At 25.4% G+C, this 24,249-nt stretch overlaps 1 protein-coding gene across 2 annotated transcripts in view; it reads right to left on the bottom strand.

The window, feature by feature from the left end:
- Nucleotides 1-15,398, bottom strand: part of LOC107438807 (uncharacterized) — a 33,824-nt gene extending 18,426 nt beyond the window's left edge. For both annotated transcript variants that reach the window (XR_015435464.1, XM_087167705.1), the window contains exons 1-16: nucleotides 15,350-15,398; nucleotides 14,667-14,687; nucleotides 13,800-13,817; nucleotides 12,712-12,747; nucleotides 11,151-11,165; nucleotides 10,761-10,775; nucleotides 9,855-9,869; nucleotides 9,155-9,172; nucleotides 7,596-7,610; nucleotides 6,998-7,015; nucleotides 6,158-6,175; nucleotides 3,934-3,951; nucleotides 2,642-2,656; nucleotides 1,835-1,849; nucleotides 811-828; nucleotides 133-147 (exon numbers count right to left, since the gene is read on the bottom strand). Coding sequence is in view for 1 of the 2 variants with exons in the window: in XM_087167705.1 (XP_087023831.1) it covers nucleotides 133-147; nucleotides 811-828; nucleotides 1,835-1,849; nucleotides 2,642-2,656; nucleotides 3,934-3,951; nucleotides 6,158-6,175; nucleotides 6,998-7,015; nucleotides 7,596-7,610; nucleotides 9,155-9,172; nucleotides 9,855-9,869; nucleotides 10,761-10,775; nucleotides 11,151-11,165; nucleotides 12,712-12,747; nucleotides 13,800-13,817; nucleotides 14,667-14,687; nucleotides 15,350-15,383 (304 nt within the window). In the remaining variant the exon portion in view is untranslated. The remainder of the gene's footprint in view (nucleotides 1-132; nucleotides 148-810; nucleotides 829-1,834; nucleotides 1,850-2,641; nucleotides 2,657-3,933; nucleotides 3,952-6,157; nucleotides 6,176-6,997; nucleotides 7,016-7,595; nucleotides 7,611-9,154; nucleotides 9,173-9,854; nucleotides 9,870-10,760; nucleotides 10,776-11,150; nucleotides 11,166-12,711; nucleotides 12,748-13,799; nucleotides 13,818-14,666; nucleotides 14,688-15,349) is intronic.
- Between the last annotated feature and the right edge of the window lie 8,851 nt (nucleotides 15,399-24,249).

Raw genomic sequence — 24,249 nt, 5'->3', positions numbered from 1 at the left:
CAATAAATTAAAAAAAATTTTCATGTTCTTTTCTTTTCTTTTTTCTTCAACATGGATGAATTAATTTTTCTTCTGCTTCATTGTATTGCGATAGTCTAAAATTAAATATTTAATTAAGGAGTTAATACTTACGCCCATGATCCACATCTGATATTTGCAAGAAAATAAACAAGAAATATAATAATACACCATATACATTACGAATGTTTATTTAAAAATTGAAGACAACATTTATGACAGCAATTTGTAATCAAGTGCTTTTTAATGCTTAATATGTCTTAGAAAAAGGAATTAGAGCTTATTGGCAGAATTTGAAATTTAAAAAAAATGATAATTACACTTACTTTTCGTAAGAAATGTTAGTGATTTACAAATTTTGTTCAAGAATTCGAAATGATTAAAACTTAAATTTAACATTTATTTAAATATATTCGTTGACCAAATTTTAACAAAATATAATGTTTTGTATTTAAAGAATAAGCAATCTCACTTATAAACGGTATTTAAAATTTTCTACATGATTCAATTTTTAATAATATTAATTAAGTTTCAATTATTTTTATAAAATGAAAAGTACTTGTCTAGTCTACTAAAATGTTTATTTGGAAATGTTATTTTCAATTAAATAATTCTATTTTTATTTATTTAATACATTTAAATATATTCAATACACAAACAATATGTTATGAATAAAATAACATTAATTCATCAATGGATTTTTAACTCTTCTTTCATATTTTGAAATATTGGCTTATGCAAATGAAAGTCAAATTTTGTAATGGAAAAATTAAAGACTGAAATATTACTTACTGTCAACTAAGCCTTGAGCTGAAATAACATTGCAATATACATTTGTAAAATGAAAGGGAACAAAAAATATGTTTGCAAATGAAAAATGCATTTCATTTTACCAAAAGTTCGTTAGTATAAAAAAAGAATCAGGAAAGTTAAGTACATTTTCAAATAAAGTTTTGCTAACAAACAATTTCGTTAGATGATTTTTCTTTTGTTTTGACTTTTCAAGTACATTGTAAATTACGGTATCAATCAAATTTCAAAATAAAGTACCAGCACTTTGGGCTCATTATCCGTACAGTCTATTTTTACTGTTGCATATTATACAGTAATTTTTACTGTATTATGCATTTAAATAGAGTAATTTCTCGATTTTACGGTAATGACTACTGTAAAAATTTCTGTATATCAGATCTTTTCTTCTGAGAGATGTTCCGGTAAAAATAAATTTAACGATTAAAAGTATCGACGCCTTAAGTTTCGGTAATTTTACCGAAATTTGATCTGTAACTTTTTACAGTATAGTACAAGTAAAAATTTTTATTTATAATCAAAATATACTATTCAAATCGTATTTTCTTTTTGGATAATAATTTACATTGATATTGAAGTTATATCAACTCTTAAAGCTTTATTAATTATTTTATATATCAAAATTCCTGAATTATAGCTTTTATTATAGCTTTTATTAAAGTTATAGTAACACTATTTAAATCTTACACTTGGCTAATATTTTTTTGGACTAAGAAAATATTAGGAAATTCAAAATTTAGCGTCGTAAAATGCATTGCAAGTATCAATTTAATTTTTCTTTATATGCAAAATGCATTTTCAAATACTATTTTATACTGAAACGGAATAATACATTATTTCTGTTTAACAGAAAAAATATTTTAAGTGTTGCTCAGCTTATGCAATTTTTCTTTTTAGAAATAATTTGCTGAGCAATGAAAGTTTGTAAGGTGAAACTTGAGTGTTGCTTTTTAGATACATATATAATATAGCATACATTCAAATATATATAATTCAAAAGCCTTACCAGCATGTCCAACATCTAAAATATGTCATTATAATCCGTAATTAATTTCATGTATATAACATATACTCAAGTCAAATTGTCAATATAATTTACAAGATATACAACTTTTTCGCCCTTAATATATGTTTTTGTTAAAATTCTTGTTGAATTCAATTTAATATAGTTTGTGTTAATTTAATTTAGTAGCGACCAATTTTTAAGGCTCAAGAAAATTTTATAAACAAAGGATTTACTATCAAAATTACAGCTTAGATCAATAAAGCAAATTCAAAAGAGGTGTTTGATCATTATTAAAAAGGAACGAATTCTGGTTCATCATCCAAAGGAGCTTATCTAACATATTTGCAGTGGTCGAAGTAATTATTTTCATATGTTTTAAGAGTTGAGGCATATGTATATATATATATATATATATATATATATATATATATATATATATATATATATATATATATATTTGCTCCTGTTAATTCTTTTGTTTAATTTTTTTTACCATTTTAACTTTTTTTTGAGTTGATTGTTTAAAGCTCTATTGTATTCACATTTAAAATTTGGAATTTCGAATATAAGATATCTGAATTCCAGCAAAAGTCTGAAATCTCGACATTTTATCATTAAATAAAATTAAAAAATCAAGTTCAGATGGAATTTTTTTATTGCAACTTTCCATCTCCGTAATTTCTACAATTTCTAATTTCATTTTCTCTTCTTGGTTTCTTAACTTCAAACTTAACTAAAAAATAATTTAACATCAAATTATAAATATTCAAAAAAATAAAAAATATTTTTTTAAAATTTTTTACTTACGATCAACAGCATCACCTGTTAATTATAATAATTGCATACCAAAATTAATATCAAAATTTTAACTCTATTTTTTAATATTTATCGAAAAAATTTAAATTCTAATTTTTAGTTAATAAAAATGGCTGCCCTATCTAGGTTCATACATTTTGTTACTGCATTTAAAAGAAAAAAATTCTGACACTAATTTAAATGTTCTTCAACATTATTGGCTGAAAACAGCAAATATATAATTGAAAAGGAAAAACAACGTGTTTTCTTTTTTTCTTTTTCTTTTATTTTTTTACTCCTTTGTAATACTTCTGCATTTCCAGGAAAATAGCAACAAAATTTTTTTTTAAACAAACAACGAGACTTTTGCAGCAACTTTTAACTAAGTATTATAAAATGAAATTTATATCATTATAATTTTTTTTTCTTATTAGTAAGACATAATTTATATTGTTTTGGAAACTTCATCTTGCTTTTCATTAATAGAGAGTGACCCTATAAATGTTCTTCAGAGATCGAGAATTGCTTTTGTTAAAGATATTTTACAGTTATTCATTCGCGACTGACAAACGCACGGTTTAAATGAAATATTTAATGACATTAAAATAAACCCTAAGTAAGCTGGGTTTTTTTTCATTCAAAAAACACCTCAGAATTTAGAAATGAATAGAAAGTTGGTACCCTGAATTAGTTAGTTACAATAAAATTTACAAGCCTGAAGCTTAGGTGAGCTATTAAAATTATTCAAATAGATAGGGAATATCTTTACTACCTTGGATACACTAAAGGTAAGAAAATGCTGTTTTAGTACTTCATTGCTTCTGAGAATATTTAGTTCGAAAAGGGGTTTACTGACAAAACAAAACAACTAGCGATCTCCTAAGAAAAATAAACAAATAAGCAATCTGAATTCCGATTCGAAATTTGTTGTATTAAAGGTTTTGGATCTTAACAAGTCATTTCTGATAGAATATTGTGTCTGATAAAATAGCTGTCTGATAGAATTTAAGTAAAGGAAATAACGAATTATTTCGCCTTTAACGCAATTTTTGTAAGAAAAAATTTTTAAATTATGCAACGGCAACAAAAAAAAAGCCTTGCATCGTAGAATAAGTAACACAAAAATGCAGTCAGACAATCAGAATTATGAAATGGCATCCAATATTATCACTTGCGTATTTTTTAAAAATTTTTTCAGGAAAATGTTTTAGTAGGAAAGAAGATAGATTTCAAGTAAAATAAGAAGATATATTTAAAGTAAAATAAGTAGATAGATTTAAAATAAAAACACAATTTTTTTTTACCTGCGACTCCCAAGAGATCTAGAAAAATACACGTATTTATTAGAAAACTGAATATGTTTTTACGAATGAAAGTTATTGCTGCGTATTAAATATGAAATATTAACAAATTTTATTTGTAACATTTTTGCTTTACATCTGTATTTATCAGATAATTTTATTACTAATTTTTTTCGCTTTTAATAGAGGAAAAATAGTTTTGTCAGTATGCAATTTTGTTTATTTTTTAATTTTGAATAATAATATAGTAGATTAATGTATGCAGGGGTCTGTCCAGACATTTTGTGAAAGGTCCGTTTTTGTAAAATTGTGAAAAAATTACTCGTAATTTGTGAATATAAAAAGAACGTTAAGTCACATTCTTTCAACCAGAGTCCGCTTTTGTGAATTTGTGCAAATAGGGTCCGTTATTGCCAAAAAACTTTTTCAAGGAGTTTTTAAATTGTAAAGACATACAAGATTATGCTTAACACTGTAAAATTATAATAAATAAAAAAAATTAAATTTTCAAAAATAAACAGCTATTGCTGCAACTAAATGAGAGGGCCAACATACAAATATTTCGTATTTAGCCTTTACTGCTGAACGCAGAATATTTATTTCGGAGGAATAAAGGAAGAAGCGTCTGACGAAGACAAAACTTAGTTTGTTTACATCTGTCTTTCTCTTCCCCCCCCCCCTGGGAAGGTTTTATTCGATTAGCAAAACAATAATGAAGATAAACAAATTTGTGAAGGGTCAGATTAAAAGATAAATTATTTTGTGAAGGGTCCGTTTTTAAGTTAAAATATTTTGTGAAGGGTCCGTTTTTATGAAAAGATATTTTGTGAAGGGTCCGTTTTAATGAAAAGATATTTTGTGAAGGGTCCGTTAACGGACCCAAATTTCTCTAAACAGACCCCAGGTATGGAATATTACTGAAAAATTTACTTGGGGTTCAAAATTTCATAACGAGTTTTAGTAATTATTTAAAATATTATTTTTTGTGTAACAAAATCTGTTGCTAACGTCGAAAGCAGAGAAATGTTGAAAAAAACATTTCTCACATTTTTCCTTTTAAGGAATTTATTGAGATATTAGCCGCCTAAAGTAGCTCTTCATTTTACCGTGTGCACATAAAAATATGAAATCTCAACAAAAATAAAAATTTATGAACAGGCATTTTTAAGAGGCAAAAAATTATATCGTAAATGATCTTTACTTATTTGAGTAATATATAGGCACTTTTTACTACAAGATTTTGCACTGTATTATTTAATCTAGTTTCTTTTAAGTAAAAATTTTTCTTCTTTCAAACAAATATAATTTTGTGAAAAAAAAATTTAAAATTCTTTTATATTTTGTCGTTTACGGCGTGGTATTTTTCGAATATATTTTAAATAATAAAATCATTTTTTACAAAAATTTGCTGTATTGTGTTGCATTATAAATTCACTTCAAAGATCTGTATACTGACAAATCATCTATCAAACTTTACTTAGTTGTTTTTTTCTTTAAAAATATTTGCAAATAAAATTTTTAGTTCAGTGCTTGCCAAGGCAGCATAATTAGGCATTCTCAAACGTATCTCAACTAAATAACGCTTGGCAAATGTTTTGAGAGCAAGTGAAACTTTTACATTTTAGATATGAAATGGAAAGCAACAAACTCATTTTATTGAGAGAGAAACAACTTTGTTCTAACTATTGTTTCAAATTTGCTTAACATAATATCTTTTGTAGAGAACTTGCTTATAGATTTGGAAATTAAAATAATCAATTAAGAAGAAAAGAAGAAGATTATAATTCTTCTATTTACGAGTCTTTCTTTTTTCAAGACAGAAAGAAATTTCTCAAATATTAAGATCATCACTCAATTCACTAATAAACTGGTTCATCACTTAAATTCCGCAAAAAAAATCAGAGTGAATAGTACACGAACTATTTAAATATCACAATTGTGTGTGTGCAACTAATCACATATGGCTGTGTCTAATCATCACATGGTTGTGTATGGCTTATACTGTTAAAGGCTTGGGTTTATTAAAGAACTGAATAAACTTTAGGTTCAGATTTATTTGTATACCTGTAAGCGATGCTACGTCTATGTGTTGAACCTGATTGGTTGAATAACGCGTGACGTTGCTTGCAAGTATCGAATCACAAAATGCAATCAATAGTTTACTTAGCGTAATGGATAATTAGATATAGTTGTAATTTGAATGTTTAAAATTTTAAAATGAACTTACTTCCATGTGCCGTGACATCTGAAGCCAACAAAGAAATATTCAGATTAACATTCATTCAAAAGAAAAAGAATATTTGAACTTTTTAGCTATATAATTAAGTTAATTATTAAATATACACAAACAACATTCTACCTAATTAATGATTCCCCAAAAATATATTGATAATTATTTTTAATATGAATACATTTAAATTTTTTTTAAAATTATGATGAGTCATTCATATATTTATCTGTCCTTCTGTTTGCACCGAGTAAATCCATGTACAGTAGAATACTTATATTATAATCTTTAATGGTCTTTTAATTGTTTGTCAGGAAAATTTTTTTGAAATCTAACGAATCTTTTAATTTTTAAAATCTTGTACATTCTAGATGTTTTTATGAACGAAGAAGAACGAGATTGAACGAAATGTATTTTTAACATAATCGGTAATAATCCAGCAATATGTATTGAAATAGGCGATACTAAGAATTAATCTTCAATGTATAGTTTTGTTCATAATTTATATTAAAAACTCCAAACAGAATTAAATATTTAACAGTAATTACATTTAATGAAAATCATTGTACTTAATGATGCTTAGTGAAATAGAATTTTGTATGCATTGACTGCAAATTTTATATGTAGATGTATAAATTGTTTGGTATTTTCTATCATCGTTTTTGTATTTTGAAAGTGATATGTGATTTTGTTAATTTTGTTTGAGACTATACTATTATATGTGATCTGTTAAAATGAACCATTCTCAAAACATATTTAGAAAAGATGAGTAGATTTTTTTTCAATGTTTTTTTCTTGTTACTATAACAAAATTATGTGACATAATAAACATCATCTTACCGCTTATTACACCGCCAGCTGGATAGTACATACAAGAATTTTGTTATTGAATAAAGGGTATAAACAAAGATTTTCAGAATAAAAACATTTTCTGAATAAAAGATAATACATTCAGACGAAACAACATCATATTTTCTCTCATGTTAAATATGATAAGTGCAAATATTAAATAAAATCATTGATACTTAAACTCACTTAATAACTTTTTAATAAAAATTTTATTAAAAGAAATGCTATATGTTTTGAAAACAAGAGTGAATCTAGAAATTTGAAATGTATCGTTATTTAAAGCAGGCGATTATTGTTAACTTAAGGAAAGTCAACTTCTTAACGTTATAATAATGATTGAGGAAAAGCGTTAATTATGTAGACTAGTAAGGAGCATTAGCTCATGAACTCAAAATAGTTAACCAATTTAAACATAAGCCTAACCTCTCATAAAAACTTAAAATTGTGCATTCAAATAAAAAAATAACAATTCATATAAATATTCTAATCCATTTTTCAAATGATAAATATAGGTAAATAAATTTCTACTATGAGTGATTAAATTAATTCTTGAAATATTTTGGACATATATCAATAAACTTCCACTTACCATTATTAATAATTCCTGTAAATAGGAAAAATTTCTTCGAAATCAAAAATTTTAATCAATTAATGAAAGAGCATAGAAAGCGTTTATTAAAAGCGAAATAGAAAGCGTTTCTGGGAAATTTTGTTTACAGCTGCAAAATGTTTTTTATTATTATTAGACGCTCCATATAGTAATAAATAATAAAAGTTTTTGAATTTTTAATATGATGATGTTGGATCTATTTACCTGTACACTACAGCGTAGTGTTGCATTTAAGCTGGTGTTAAGAAAATCAGAGCTTGGATAAAGAAAAATAACTCTCTCCAAATATATCTGCAATGATTGTATCACTTTATTTTCGATCGTTTTATTATCGAGTTTGCGTCAATTTCTAATTTTGGTAATTACGAAAATTTCACGTAACAGTATATAAAACATCTATAACACAAATTATTTCAATTTTTAAGATCTTTTTATAACTGGGTATGTAAAGATTACTTCTATAAACTTTAATAATTTACTGATTTACTAATTTAATACTTACTTTACTATTTACTTAAAATTTTACCAATTAGCGAGGAAAAAACATATCAATGTTATAAATAATAACTAAATGATAAAATCCTTTGCTTATTTCATATTTTAAATAGTTGGAAAGTTTAAACAGTTCATATTTTAAACAATTTGAAATATTTCAAAATTTAATAAATTCTTGCTGACGTAAAATATTCCACAGTAAAACAATTTCAGAATTTATAATAATGAATTAAAGAAACAGTGCAATAAAAGCACGAGACTTTGGAAAATTATGATCTAAGATGAACTATAATATTGTTCTTCAAAACTGTTACATTCTTTATAAGGATTTAGTTAAACTATAATATCATGAAAATAATTGCATTTTAAACTAGAATGGCACAATTTCAACGGAAAGTCAGATGAATTTCGCACCTTATTAAAGTTGAAATCAAGTTTTCACGGTATTATATCTTCCATAGCAACGACTGAAAATTAGTTAAGAAATTGATGAATAATATTTCGTGTTTTGGAAATTTTTGTTTCTGTTATTTGTATGGTCAATTAGTTCGTCATTCTAAAATTCCTGATCCATGTTTAAATATGTAATTATTTTACTAAGAGAGTTTTTTTTATTAAGAAATAAAAAAAATTCAAAATTTACTATTATGAAACTGAGATGTATTCAATAACTTAATGAAGATTTTTCTTAACCTGGATCAGATAAATATAATTGTGATTTTTAACATGATACTACAAATTTTATGAGTTTCCTGTACAGACAGACTATACGCAAGCTGAATTCTTTTCTAAATCCGGGCATTCATTCATTTCGTTGATATTAGCATATAAACAAACATAAATTTATATTAATTATGTATTTTATCAATAAAAATCTCTTTTTGGGGAAAGTATCGAATTAAAAAAAGTGATAAATAAGAATCTATTACGAGAAATAGAAGTGAGCCTTCTTGTCGGTTATAAGAATCTGGAGTGCACAGAATAACTAATAATTTTCGAAGCAATCTTTTTACATGCAGTTAATAAAGCAAACTATTTCTTACCTGAAATTCCTCGTTCCACTGTAACAGAACATAATAACTTGCATTGTATTTAATATAAAACAAAAATAGTTACACTTTACAATTGCTTATACTACAGTTAGAGCTACTTAAAATTAAATTTTTCAAAATTCATCATATTTTTAACAAAATCGTTAGCTAAATTTTAAAGAAATTCCTATACAAAGTCAATTTCTAGGATCCAGATTTGTGAAAATTACAATTTTGTTAATTTAATGGATTATTTACATTTCTCTTTTTAGGATTGTTTCGATGAGTGATCATTATTGCATCTTTCCCCCATAGTTAGATATTATTTCTTAGATTCATTATATTTTAGACAATTACAGATGTATCCTTTAAGGTGTGTAATGTAATGTAGCAAAGTTTGAATTATACAATAAAAGCTTACAAAAATTCAAATTGTATTAATAAAAGAAATAAGATTGATTACTATTGTCAATATTGCTATCTTTGATACAGAATTAAAAAATTTAATAAAGTAAACATTTCTGCTTAAACATTCGTAATTTAATTTAAAAAATTTTAAAGTTTGAAAATAAGGATTTCCTTGCTACAATTCGAGTATCTAATATATTACTAAATAGTTTAACTTTTTAAAATATTTCTATCCAATAAATGGTTTTCTCCTCATATTTCTATTTAAAATAAAGTTATTGGAAATAAAACATTTATAACTTACATCCTCGGTCAACTCCTAAAAATATATGGAAAATTTATGTATATATACAATTTTTATAAAGTCACTTGAATAATTTTTAAATATAGTGTTCAAATAATCTATTTAACAAGCAATTTTGAATTTAAGTTATTAAGATTAGGATTGATGGGTTTTCAGTGCAATATCTATGTTTTTAACTTATATCTTTATATGTCGCTTAGAGGTGAATGAATATGCCTTTTTCTTTTTTTTTCCCTTTAACTTGGTTTCATTTACTTCTAAATCAAACATCTCTTAGTAATGTAGAAAAATTTTATAGAAACGTATGAATTCTAGTTAAATAATTTGCTTTTAGTATTTTTTAAGGAACACTTTTGTTTTTAGTATTTTAGTATTTAAGCTACTCAAATAAGATAACAGATGCCTGTAGCAGCTAAAATTATTTCTAGAAGAACGCATTTTGATTTTTTGTTTAAATCTCTATTTAGAAATAATGTGTATTGAAAAGTCAGCAGGTATATATATATATATATATATATATATATATATATATATATATATATATATATATATATATATATATATATATATATATATATATATATATATATATATATAAATTCAGGAAGCAAAGGTTCTTAGAAGTTTTAGTTGCTATTTTTCAGCACTATGAATCAAAATTTAAATATCCATGTCATCTGCCTCAGAATATTAATCCACGTTAAAAAGAAAACATTAGAGATGAATTTAAAAATGTTTTTTAAAAAGATTATTTAAAATAATAGTTACATTTTTAAGAAATTGTGGGAAACAATGTTAATAAATTAGTTATAATCTTCGAGAATTCTTCCATTGTTCAGTAAAAAAATGCTAAATAACCCAAAAATGAAAAAAAAAATGTTTAAAGAAGTATATATAATAACTTACCGACTAGAGCTCCCTCTGTAAGAATTATAGATATAGATCAGTAAAAGTTTAAAGTAAGAATATGGAATATTTAATGTGTAACCTCTGGATGAGCAATAATTTTAAAAAATCTACAATTAAAACTTTCATAAAGAATATAGTCAAATTTTTATCTTTATATTATAGTATAAGTATTTTAAGTGCGCATTTATCTTACAATTGCATAAATATCAAAATCTAAAAATTATTAAATTTTAATTTTTATTTAATTTCTACAAAATATTTAATTCAAACAAATTTTTTGCTCTTATAAATTTTCAAATTTATATTATGAAGATATAAATGTTTAAAAATAGTTAATGTTATTTTAATGAAAAACATATTTAAAAAAAAAGTGTCATAATCACTTACTCTGGCAATTGGATTCTGTAAGAACAAATATTTGAAATTAATTAACAAACATTAAAAGAAAAAAGAGGCTTCTGGCTCAAAATAAATGCTTAATTATACAGCAAAAACTTTTATTTTTAAAATCTTCAATGTTTAAAATCTTTAATGCTTCAAAACCTTAATGTTGTCATTGAAACAAAGTTTCAGAAACATATCTATAAATAGGATCAGAAAAGAGAAAGAAATAGTATAGTAAATCCTATCCATTAATAGATTTTTTTTATAGTAAAATAAAAGTTTCTACTATTATTTATTGTAAATTATCCACCACTGTGCTCTTTCCAGATCAGAAATGGTCCTGTTTATATGGGTCAAAAATCTGGTGACAGTATTATTATCAACTGTAAAGTTATAATTACAGTAAACAGTGGTAATGGCTTTTCTGGTTTAAAAAAAAACGGTAATTTTGGTAATGAAATCAAAGTATACGGAATTTAAATCGTTCATTTAGTAATTCTCCATTAGTATGGTAGAAGTTCACAGGATATAATTATTTTAAAACTTATAGCTTGTACTATCACCAATTTTGTAAAAACTACAAAGCTGAAACGTAAATGTAACCGAATAAATGATTTTTAAGCAATTTAACTATGACATATCATGTTAAAACTACCACATGTTACCACATTTACCTAACTTTATCACATTTAATTTAACCATGTATATTTCATTGTTCATAGTGTTCCTCTAGAGCCAGAAACATGGTAAATTTTATTATATTTTGGTAGTTTTTAACATACTTTTTCGCAGTTAAAATGAATAAGGGAATAGTCGTAATCTGAAAAATCTAATTTAAATGTTTAGGCTAGAGACGGGCGAGTTCAATTAGTTTCTTAATGCGAAATTTTCTTTTTGTGTAATTAGCAATCATGATAAAATTACCCAATTGTGTCTCATTTGATAAATTTTATTACGTATTATATCGCATATTTAATAGTTAATTTAACTAATTATTACCAAAACTCTTCAGAAAAAGCTTTTCTTTTGGTGTTACCAAAGAGCCTGAAACTCAGTGTAAATTTAACCATATCCTGGTAGTATTTACCAAATTCTTTTTCTCAGTAGTATAAGCGACAATAGGTGTCAGTCAATATATATATATATATATATATATATATATATATATATATATATATATATATATATATATATATATATATATATATATATATATATATATATATATATATATATATATATATATATGTATATATATATATATATATATATATATATATATATATATATATATATATATATATATATGATGTCACTTTGTATAATTTAGAATAGCATCACGGAACTCAATTTTCTTCCTTTTTAAATTCATGCTATTAAATCAGAGAAAGTGATTATATTTGTAACTAGTTATAATATACAAGGATCGTATATTAAATGTAATTTTGGCGTGGTTATGTTAAACATTACAAAAGCATTTTCATTTTATAAATTATAAAATATTATAAAACACTTGAAAATCAAACATAGATTGCATAATATACTAAGTTCAGTTAATACTTACTTAATCCAGGGCCATTTTTATCTTGAGCTGGTACTTCTGCAAAAAAATTATATTTTCATGGAGGGCATAAGTGTACAAAGATAATCAAATATAAGTGCAAATTCCGAAAAAAAATCAATAATATATCTTAGAAATAGAAATTAAGTATCTATATATTTCTTTCGAATCTATACATTTCTCCGGTATCGTTGGAGACTATCGTGCTCATTTACGTAAATGAACTTATTTATTTTTAATGAGAAAATATCCATTTATAAAAACAAAGTTAAAACATTTGAAATTGAAACATTTGAAACATTTGAAATTTCGACAATGCTTAAGACATTATGCCTCATTCTAGTAATTTGACGATGGCAAAACTGTGTCTAAGGAGTAAAATATGAACAAATGTTTTCATACTGTCTGTAAAAATCTGAAGGAAAAAATGTCGAACTCAAAAGCATAACAAATACAACTTGTATAGATTTAAAGTATAAGTACCTACTCCCAATATTATAAGTACTTCCTAAAAATAATATAAGTACCCCCTCACTAAAGCCAAGATGTAAGCGCCTTAATTTGAAAGAAAAAATCATGATAGTTTTCTTATTCTGATACATGATAGTGTTCTGGCTGACTCAAGCAGCTTTTTACATCTTGATACATTAGACGCCACTTGTCATGGCGGTCGTTGTACTAATCTGTATTTTTTTAAGTAATTGAATTTTTATTTAGAAAGGCAATCATTGCAAATCATTTTTTAGAATAGAATACTGTTTAGAATATGCTGCTAGATATGCTAAGTATCAAACAATTTATCGGGTATGTCATGGTATTTATCATTTTCATATTAGTCTTTTCGGATGGCTGGCTAAGACAATTCGTCAATTTAAAACATTTGCAAATGCTGGAGTTTTTACTTAATTGGCTAATTAATTCTTCTAAATCTTGGGAAAAATACACCAAAATAAGTAAGCTGGTGCTGCTCAAAATATTTTCTAGCAATTTTAAAAAAAAGTAAAAAAAGTCTATTTTCTTCGTTAAAATTAAAACCTAATTATGTAAAGAAAGGTGTCATTCATTTTTAAGAATATCGGTATTTCACTTACCTTCTTTGAATTTATGAACTGCAAAATGAAACAAAAATGTTTTACCAATGTAAAAAAGTTTATTAATTAATTTATTTAGTTCTATGAATAGGCATTCATATTTTTTTAGACAAAAATACAAATAACTATAAATTACTACAAATTACTCTCCAATTTCATTTTATCACAATTTTTATTTTGCCCTTTATATTCCTTTTCTGTTATAACGCTAAAACGTCCAACTATTAGGATCTAATACCGAATTCACCTTCTTTTATCTATTTGTATATAAGCTTACTACGTCAGATTATTAACAAACTACCAGTTATGCAGTTTCAGTGATACTCGTTCCGAGCCTACAAGCCATTACGACCAGCTTTACTCAAATTTGCGTAAGACCGTAGCCTTTCCTATAATTTGCAAAAATAAATGCAATAATGATTCCTTAGTTTCACTTCAACATTAAAATATTATTCTTACTTACTCTCATGCCCCTCATGTCTTCCGAACAAGGTTATTGAAAAATGTGGTGGTGGTCGTAATGCCCCTGCTTATATTTTTGCGAAAGCAGTCGTAGTGTAATTTGTTAGCTTTTAATAATTTTATCAATAAAAATAATTTCATTCAAAATAAATAATTAAAATCAATTATTCCAGACCCATTATTTTGTTTTGGTAAGGAATTTGCTAAAAAACAATTTGATGCTGATCTCACTCTATGAGAGAAAAAAAATAATTGTCCAAATCAATCAATATTTTGATAGAATATTTATGATTTTTTTGTTTATTACTTGTTACTAATAATGCTTCGAAACATTATATACAATTTGTGAAATCATTTTATCGAACAAAGAGTAAATCATGAATATGAAAACGTTCAGTTACTTACTGTGAGTTACAAGCTTTCCAGCTATAAAGATAATACACTTGTTTCAATCAATGAAATCATTAAAAAATATATGCAATTCTAAAGATCATTTTAAAACGTAAGTTTTATGTATGTTACTGAACTGGTGTTGAAACTAGAAAAGTTTCATTTATTTCAACTTATGCTGTTGCTATATTTTGCCACCTGAAACCTATGCAAAAAGACAAACGTGAATTACACCAGGAAGAGCCTTTAAGAACATTATTTGGTTCCATTTAAACAGTTTAATTTGTTTTTTCTTCTTAAAATTTCGTAGCAATTAAATTTTTAAATGCTAAAAAAATACAAATTTTGCGAAATCTGAATCCATATTAATCTTTCTTAATTTCTTACGTAATTAATTTAATAAAAATTATGCAAATTACATAATTTATTTCAGTTTCAGAATCCCTAATAATATTTCTTAGTTGGTTAAAAAAATAATTAAATTTTATAATTAGTACTTGACAAGTTGATATATGATTTACTTAATAAAAGTGTGTTTTTTATTCTTCTTAAAAATAAAATAAAAAATAATTTCTGTGAAATATTTGTTACACAAATTGTTAATTACGCTTGTACTTTTATGTTTTAAAAGGAAATATTAATTGCGAGATATAATTTAACAATAACAGTATAAAGAAAAGAAATCAAATTTTACTTACTGACTCTATGTTCTGTAAAAATAGAAAAAATCATGACGAAATATATTGCATTGAATAGAGATATCAGTTTAAATATTTTACTTAATGAAATTGATCATAATTATCAAAATATTGTACAGAAAAAATCCTTATTCATTGTGAAAACTTATAAAAAATAACCGAATCTTTAACTTATAATAAAGAAACGATAAAAAAAACTGTATTTATACATTTATAATTGAACTCTTCTGTTAAGAGCATTTAATTTAGAATTAAAATAAAAAATATTATTTTTAGCTGAATATAAAATATTTTGTTATGTTATTTAGGTCACCTAAAGTCATTGGCGACAGCAGCGAAGCATCATGTTTCATCATGTAGAGGGATAGGTTTATTCATTGAAGATATTGGTATGTGCAAAAGGCAAATTTCAAAATTTAATTTACATTTGGTGAGCCATTTTTCGTGAATAACAAAGGCTATATTTATTTACTAAAATTATGTGACTTTCATTGAGTTGTCAATAATATGATGATATATAAAGATGAAGTTTTCTCATTAGAAGCCTTGTAAGGAGTTGCATAGGCACAAAATAATAGCTAGATATGCTTTTTTTTTCTTTAAGCGCAAGGAGAAACCTTTATTTGAGAAGAATGTCTGCTTAAATTTTCTGTCGCATTGTTATTCACTGTAGTAATTCCAAAATTGGAATTTATCTACTTTGAAAAGTTATTTTCTAAATATATGAATGAGAAGCTTGCATAAGAAAAGTGACTGAACAAAACAAAAATGTAATATCTAACTTAGCACCTATTTCCAAGATTAGAAGAATTCCGGAAATCTAGTTTAATTATAAGCTCTCACTTTAATAATGAAAATGATGAATTACCGCATTTTCTTATCGATTATATGACTTTTCAATAAAATAAAGAAACATGCATCATTAGCTTATTTACTAAGACGTTTTTACCCCTTATTGTAATTTGAATATTTGAAAAGAAAAAACTTGAAAAGAATTAATTTTCCAGACTAGAAAAGGATTTTGTATTCATAAATCATATATTTTTTTGCTTGGTTTTAAAACTTTAATTTTATTTTCATCAGATAATCAAAGAATTGACATATGCCTCTATAATATGAACATAGTATTAAGACATCAATGGAGAATGATTAATATCAATTGCCGTTTTATCATAATGAAGCTTTTACTTACCAGCTGGATGAGCTTCACCTAAAAGTAGTTATGAAGATATTTTAAAAAGAAAATGAATAGATCAAATATAAACACGTTTTTAATAAAATCATGCTTTAGTATTTACCGAATCATATTTTTTTTATCTACATAACAAAAGTTTTGCTCAAATATTTATACATAAAAACGTATATCATGCCAACAAAGGAATAGCAAATAACTAGTATAATTAGTTATTCTTTCACAGCCTATTATACATATGAAATTTTCTGTAGTAAATCATGCAATTATATCTGTTATTATTTAGAAAGATACAACTTTAACAGTAATATTAGCTTGTACAAATTGCGATAGTTAAACAATTGGAACAATTTGGAATATATTATTTACATATTTGATACCTTGTGGAATAATCTATTTCTTTCAATAGTTTCATAGTTTATCTGCATGTATGTCGTATACCAGTTAAAAATATCGGCTATTTAAGAAACCACCAACATTTTTCAGTGAGCAAAGCTATTTAGAAATGTTTTTTTTCTAATGTGTTTGTTATTTTTAGACTTATCGCAGCTTATATGTCTTTAGGATGAATAAATATTGTTCGAAGAATCCCTCAATCAGACTGATTTTGCTTGAGCTATTACATGATCATCGTTGAAAATTGGAGCAAAAAAGACGATTTAGACGACTTAAAACTCAGCAGATTCTAAAACATATTTCCTCGACATTAATATTATCCGTATCTATGTAAGATCAGCATTATTTGTTTTTTGCTTTTCTTGAAATTGAGTCAACAAAATTTAAGCAACGTGGCTTTAAATTAACTTAAAGTTTTAATTTAAAACAAATAAATATAATTATATTTTATATTGACTTCAAAATGGGAAAAATAGCAATCCTTCTTTCGCTCATTAGATATTTGTAGAAATTTAATAATTATGAATCAGATTATTAATCTAATTTTAAATAGTTATACAAAATCTTCCTTTAAAAAGATCATAAAATAATAATTTATCTCATATTTTAACATAGCGATATTAAGTGGAAATACTTATAACTTTTCAAATGTAAAAATTTATAATTTTTAAACTAAACGATAAAAATGTTTTTAATTGTTTTAGATTGATTAATTAAGTTCTTTTTGTTTATAATATCAGCATTCCTACTTTTAACTTAGATATTCTATTCGATGTTAACTTAAGACACTTACATAAAGCAAAGAGTGCGACACCGAGGAAAAGTACGAGAGAGTTCATGTTGTCCTGGATATTTTGAAAAAGATGTGAAGAACTGTCCACCGATCCTCTATTTGTAGGACAACGTATATTAATCCAAGTAATGATAACATTAAAAAAATTTACTGTTGTTTTACGGCTGCTGTATTCAAATCAATGAATATTCTGAGCACACAAAAGTGAGTGAAAATAAAAATATTATTTTCTTTAGAAAATTCTGATTGGTTGATTACCAAACGTACGACATTTTATAGATTATTTCCTTCCAATGAAAAAAAAAACTATTTTAAAATTGCAGTTAGAAGTTAATTTTATTATTTGTGATGAGCAAAGAAATGAGTCAAGTTAAATTTATATATTATTCTTACTTTTTATTAATGATAGTAGCATGCATTTCCTAATAAAAATTTTGTTTCACAAAAAATTTAACTTTCGAATTGTTTAGAAAAATGTGCACGAAGTACGATTTCAGAAAAAAAATATGTTAAAAATTAATTCGAGAATTATTTGTTGGTAACTGTGTAAAGAAAAAATAAGTATTCTTGTATTCCACAGAAATGCGACTATAAAGTTTTAACATGTGATCGAAGCTATTTTTGATTAACTGTTTTAAAACGAGTTTTACTTTTTCTTAGTTTTCTGTTTAAGAAAAAAGCTATTCAAAATTTGGTTTCTTTGTTCCTAATTTTTTTTTCTTGCGCTTCTTTAAATAAAGGCAAATTATCAATTTTTAAAGAAAAACTTACTGACGTCTCACGAGGTCTGATTTTTAAAATTTGCTCTCTAGACTAACAAAAAAAATAAATAAATTAGATATTGCAAGATATCTAATTTAAAATTTATAATAAAAAAATTTTCATCAGGGGTAAAATCGTTTCTTATTTGAACTCTTAGATTGAGTTTCAAAGCAGCTTAGTCCAATTTCTTTACTGTATAGTTTATGCAGTTATTTTGTAAAAATCATTCAATCAAGAGAATTATTCTCTTAACATCAAGAATTTCTGTAAAGATATAATATGTCAATATAGATATAATATAGATATAAAGATATAATAAGTCAATGGTTCGGGCTGAAAGGCCGAAAAACCCAGCGATAATTAGAGATAAAAGAAAGAGAATTGTTCCCAGCAGACAGTTAGGAGCATGAGAAAAGATTCCTTGTTCACGATTTATCTAAAGATAACAAAGCCAAAAGAAAAGCTAACCCCCCGATATCAATTTCAACTTTGAAAATAATTCGGAGAAAGCGAATCAGCCCTGAAGCGAATCGCTATAAAGTCTGAGAGAATTAGTATAACTATGTGAGCGAAATATTTTTGAAATAAGAAACAAAGAAAAAAGAATTAGAAATAGATCTTTTTTCCGATTTTGTCGAGGCAGTGAATTAATGAGTTTCACATTTGAGTTCAAATAAAAAGTTGTCCGTTACATTATTATTAAGAAAGGAATAAAGTATTTAAGCATGCTTTTTTTACAAAATGTAATAAAAATTAAATAATTGGCTAAATTTATTTAAAATTGATTAAATTTATTTAAAATCATTCATTTCGTTTCGTTCAATACGTAAAAAAAACATTTGTACTTAAATTAAAATAACTATATACTTTGACAGTATTTTCCTTTTTGTTTTGAAAATATCGATTTTTATGAGAAAAACAGTATTGAATGAAAATCAATCACTTAGGTTTTTAAACGGTACCTTCTGAGTTCTTAAAAATTTCAATTTAATTGCTGAAATTTTGAAAAAACACTACTTGTTTGTTTAAGAAATAACTTTAATCGTATTTTTCTTAACTGTTCTGATGCTATATTTATATCAGTATGACTTTGCGGAAAGTTTTAATAAAGTATTTTATTGTATCAAGTGATAATAAAATGTAGGAATAATTTTATCAATTTCGAGGAAACAACAAGTACGTTTGAAACATAAATTTGTACTGAAAAATCTACATATCAGATTTCCTTCAAATGATTTATTAAAGTAACATTAATTTTCTGAAAAAAGTGCATAGATAAATTCGTAAAAAAAATATTTTAATGAATGTTTGTTTAAAACAAATGTTTGTTAAATTGCAATAGGTAACATATATATTAACACTTAACATGTACTTACAAAAATTTAAGAATTAAATAAGTGATTCAAACAATTATAATAGAGTATTTAAAATTTTCTTTCAATATTTTCAAAGAAAACTATTTTTTTTTAAAACAAATCTAGTTGAAAATAAGTAATTACTCGTAAAATTAGGTATTTATGACACAAATGATAGTATTAGAATAAATTCAAATTTTATGGGAATTACAATAAATAACTTTATAAGATATTCAGCAAAAACTAATAAATACGATCATTTCTATTTTAGAAATAGCTCAGCAAACTTGGAAATATAATAACTACTTTTAACGACTAAAAAGTCTTATATTTAAATATAAAGGAATGGTTATAACGCACTAAATGATAAACGCGTTTTTATTAAATAAGCTAAATGTAATAAAAGCTCAAATAAGGTTATATTTCGTTTTTATTTCTCCTTTTATTGATATGCTATGATACTTCTTAACGGTTATGCATAAATTTTAAAGATCATGTTTTATTACAACATTATTATTTGGTTACTTTAACAAGTTTTAAGTGGAAACTTTCTACGAACTATAATAAAATAATCAGGTGGTATATGGAAGTAATTTGTTTTACTAGATTTGAATCTAAATAACTACGTTTAAGAGTACATCATCGAGAGTCAGTCACTTCTCTTCAATTATTCAGATTATGAGCAAACCTGCGGCTTATTTGTCCCGATTTTTTTATTTTTATATAAGCGATCACCAAATATTTCTTCAGGTGTACTCATCATGACAAACTAATTTCCGATTTCAATGGTACAAAAGGCTGCAAAAGTCAAGAAATCAGGAATTTTAATTTCACTTCATGTTTTATTTCATTCTGTCTTATGAACTTTTAAGCGAATGGAATGTATGTCATGATGATATGTTAAGTATGTAATAAAAATTTAAGAAATAAAAATTAAATATCAATGTTCAATTTTTATTAAAATTAGATTAAGAATGATTAAAAAAACTTATTAAGAAATTAAATACGTAAATATATTTTTATTTCTTTATTATAATTATTTTGAAACACTATATAAAAATCACATTAACTATTTCCCTGCCTTTTCATTCTTCGCACAAAACTTCGAATTTCTTAATATTTTCTTTAAATCTTAAAATATCTTTATTTTAGTTTTTATTTTATAGTGTTTTCAAGACTAGAATAAATTTAATGAAGGATTATATTCCAAATTTCATTGAAAATCGTAAATATCTAGCTTAAACAACTGTCACAAACTCAGATTTATAATTATGAGCTTAAAATTGTAGAAATTAATATTTGAGAGTAAAGATAAATGTAACCCACGTTTAATTGCTTTTGATTTTGAGTTTTACATTTCCTGTCAATATTTTTTTTTAAAAATGTAAAAATAGTGAAATAAAATAATAAAGTCTTATAAAGTCATTTAAATTCCTTGAATCAATCAAGTTTTACTGTCGAAACCGCTTTAAATAATATGAAGGGTATGCAGAAATGTTTTTGAAAAAGAGATAAGATTCTTAGGGCTAATGAGTTTTAAAATATCTTTTTATATCTATGATAATTGTACTTGGGTCATTTTTAGACTTTCACCAGATGTAGTACTTTTTATGTTTAGTTGTTATATTCTTTTTGCGCATATCCATATGATTCCTTTAGCCTTCTCAGATGTAGCTACCCAATATAATGTGCAACTTTTGATATAATTTTGTAACTTAAAAAGTTCTACTTAAAGACTTTTCTTTTCTGATTGCTTGTTTTTACACTAAGAAAATAAGCAGGATGAAACCAAAAAAATCAGCAATTTTTATCTTAGTGCTTTGAATATGACGTTTGGTAAATTTTCAGATAAAATATTGATTGATTATCATGATGTTTAGCAGTACATTTTGGAAAGCTGGGTAATTCTCCATTTTTTGTTATGCTTTAATGGAAGCGCAAAGATATTCAGTTACTATTTAATTTTTATTTATTTAATAAATGCTTGTTAAAAGTGCTTTAATTTGGTCAAAATTCCTTTTTATTTCTATGAGATCTATAAGCTCTTATCTACCAAGCGAAAGAACTATGAAAACTGCAAATATGTAAATAGATAATGACAAGGATAAGACTGAAGCAAGCGAATGTCGGATTGTTGACTATTACGTCAATGGGCTTCTTGTTCTGCAATATTTTTCTACAATACAGTTACTATGCTTGCAACATAATGCAGGGCATTCGTCAATCTCTGGTATAGTTCATAATGGAAACCCCTGTTGAGAACATTCCCAGTGTTTTAACTTAAAGAGATTAAAGCAGCAGTACAATATGTTTTTCTGAAGATTCCATTTATATCTAGTATTCAAGAATGAAATGGTAAATTTCTAAAAATGAATCAAGAAAGACAGTGGGAGGGTACCCACTGAAAGAGCATTTTAAGAAGGATTTCCTTGCGGATGAACAAGAAGACTAATTTTGGCTTCATTAGAGAATAAAGCCTATAATGGGTATGCTGAATTGGAAAAAGTAACAAATTTTGCACAAAAAAAGAAGAAAGAAAGAAAAAAAACTCTAATGAATTGAAACCTATTGAATGGTAACATTAATGGATTCAAGTTCTCCATATAAAGGAGTGAGTTAAAAAGTTTCTGACTGACAGATCACAGTAATCAGTGGGAAAATTTCTCAGTAATCCGTGGGAAGTTTTAAAAATGGAATCATCCGTGCACTAAGAAATATGTTCCAATGCATTTACAATTTCGGACTGAACTGCTGAATTTCTTGCTTCGCCTGGCTTGCTCTGGACGAAAAGATTCTCTCCGTCCATTTTCACCGATTGAAATGTAAATTCTATGCAACTGACATTAAATTTACCAAAATATTAACAAACCATGGAAATTTTAAGAGAAATTTATTTCGTTTCCATCTGGTGACCTGTGAACTTTGTGCTTTCGGCGATGCTGATGAAGATGCTGAGCACATTCTTCTTTATTGCAATCTGTATGCGAGTGTCCGAATTAAATTAAATAAATTTTGGGCGTCTTTCTATTTCTTGGCCTCCTGTTTCTTTCAGAACTTTTTAAAAGTATCGAAAGTCTTGCTGTCTTGCGCAATTTTGTTTTTAATGTAAATTTCTAAACTCTCTTTTTTTTGTTTTCTACTTATCTCCGTAAGTCTCATGTTATACTTGCAGCAGGAGTTTTCAATGGTTTAAAAAATGCATTTGCAATCGCCCGATGAGTTTAAAAAAGGACTTTTTAAATTTTCTGATAAAGATCCAATCTAATGATAAAGGTCTATGAAGTCCAAATTATTAGCAAAGAAAAGCAGTTCAAAGGGTTGGTAACATTGCTTAATTTATGTAATTGTTGTATTGGGGAATTTTGGTAATAGGGCAATTCCATATGTGACGGAATGACAGTTTGACTTGTAAAATAACAACTAATTAATTAATAACAATTAAAGTTTCTATGCATCTAATTTTAAATAAGTATTGTTTTTTCTTATGCATATCATTATTATTGGCATAATGCTATTCATAAATAAAAAAAAAAGGATTTTCTATTTTTTTATTTTTAATTTCACGAACTTTTTATTTGTGTGACGGAATGACATTTTGGCAACCAAGCTTTTGGCATGCCGCTCAGATCTGGTAGTTTCTATGAATTTTGCAGCAATTATTTTTTGAGCTATTTTTTACTTGTAGTATAATGTGTAAGCAAATGTGATAATGTAAGATGTGAATTTGGAAAATTAACCTCAGGTTGGCTAGCAGTTATTAACATCTATTTGCTGTGAGGGAATGACCGTGACAGAATGACAAAAAGTTCAGGGGAAGAAAGTCTTCTTTAAAAAATGTTTTATTAATATGTAAATGATAAGCAGAATGTAACACATAAGCAGGATTAATATTTATATAAGAATTAGTAAAATTTCAACAATTTGAAAATTAGATTGTCTCTGAAGAGGTTTTATATATAACTTGCAAATGTCACATCTTATCTTCGTTCTCAGAATATTTATGCATAAATCAATTTTTGTCCCATCTTCTTTTTTGTACTTTAACATCTAAATCGTCTTTGTTTATCAAAGTAATTGCTCCTTTCTTCCGCAGTATGGGATAATAATTAAAGAGCCGACCGCATACTCCTCTGTCATGTTTTCCATTTTCTCTTCAAAACAGTGGCTTTTCAAATCATACACTTGGTTTTGGTCAAAATTAGAAAGCATTCCAATTTTGATGATTCACTTCTCAACTACATGAGCATCTAGTGCAAGTCTCTTGTCCCTGGCAATGATGCTGTAACAAGGTCTATCTGAAGTCATTCTCTTTTGCCCTCTCTTAAATAGAATAGCTGGACAAAAACAAAACTTCAACGATTTGTTTCTTCGGCTTTTCATATCGAAATCATAAAATTCTTTA

The sequence above is a fragment of the Parasteatoda tepidariorum genome, chromosome 7, assembly GCF_982258835.1.
Source record: "Parasteatoda tepidariorum strain Cologne lab strain chromosome 7, Ptep-v5.0, whole genome shotgun sequence".
Taxonomy (NCBI): Eukaryota; Metazoa; Arthropoda; class Arachnida; order Araneae; family Theridiidae; genus Parasteatoda; species Parasteatoda tepidariorum.
Note: the sequence above shows the minus strand (reverse complement) of the source record. Positions and strands in the feature narration are given on the sequence as shown.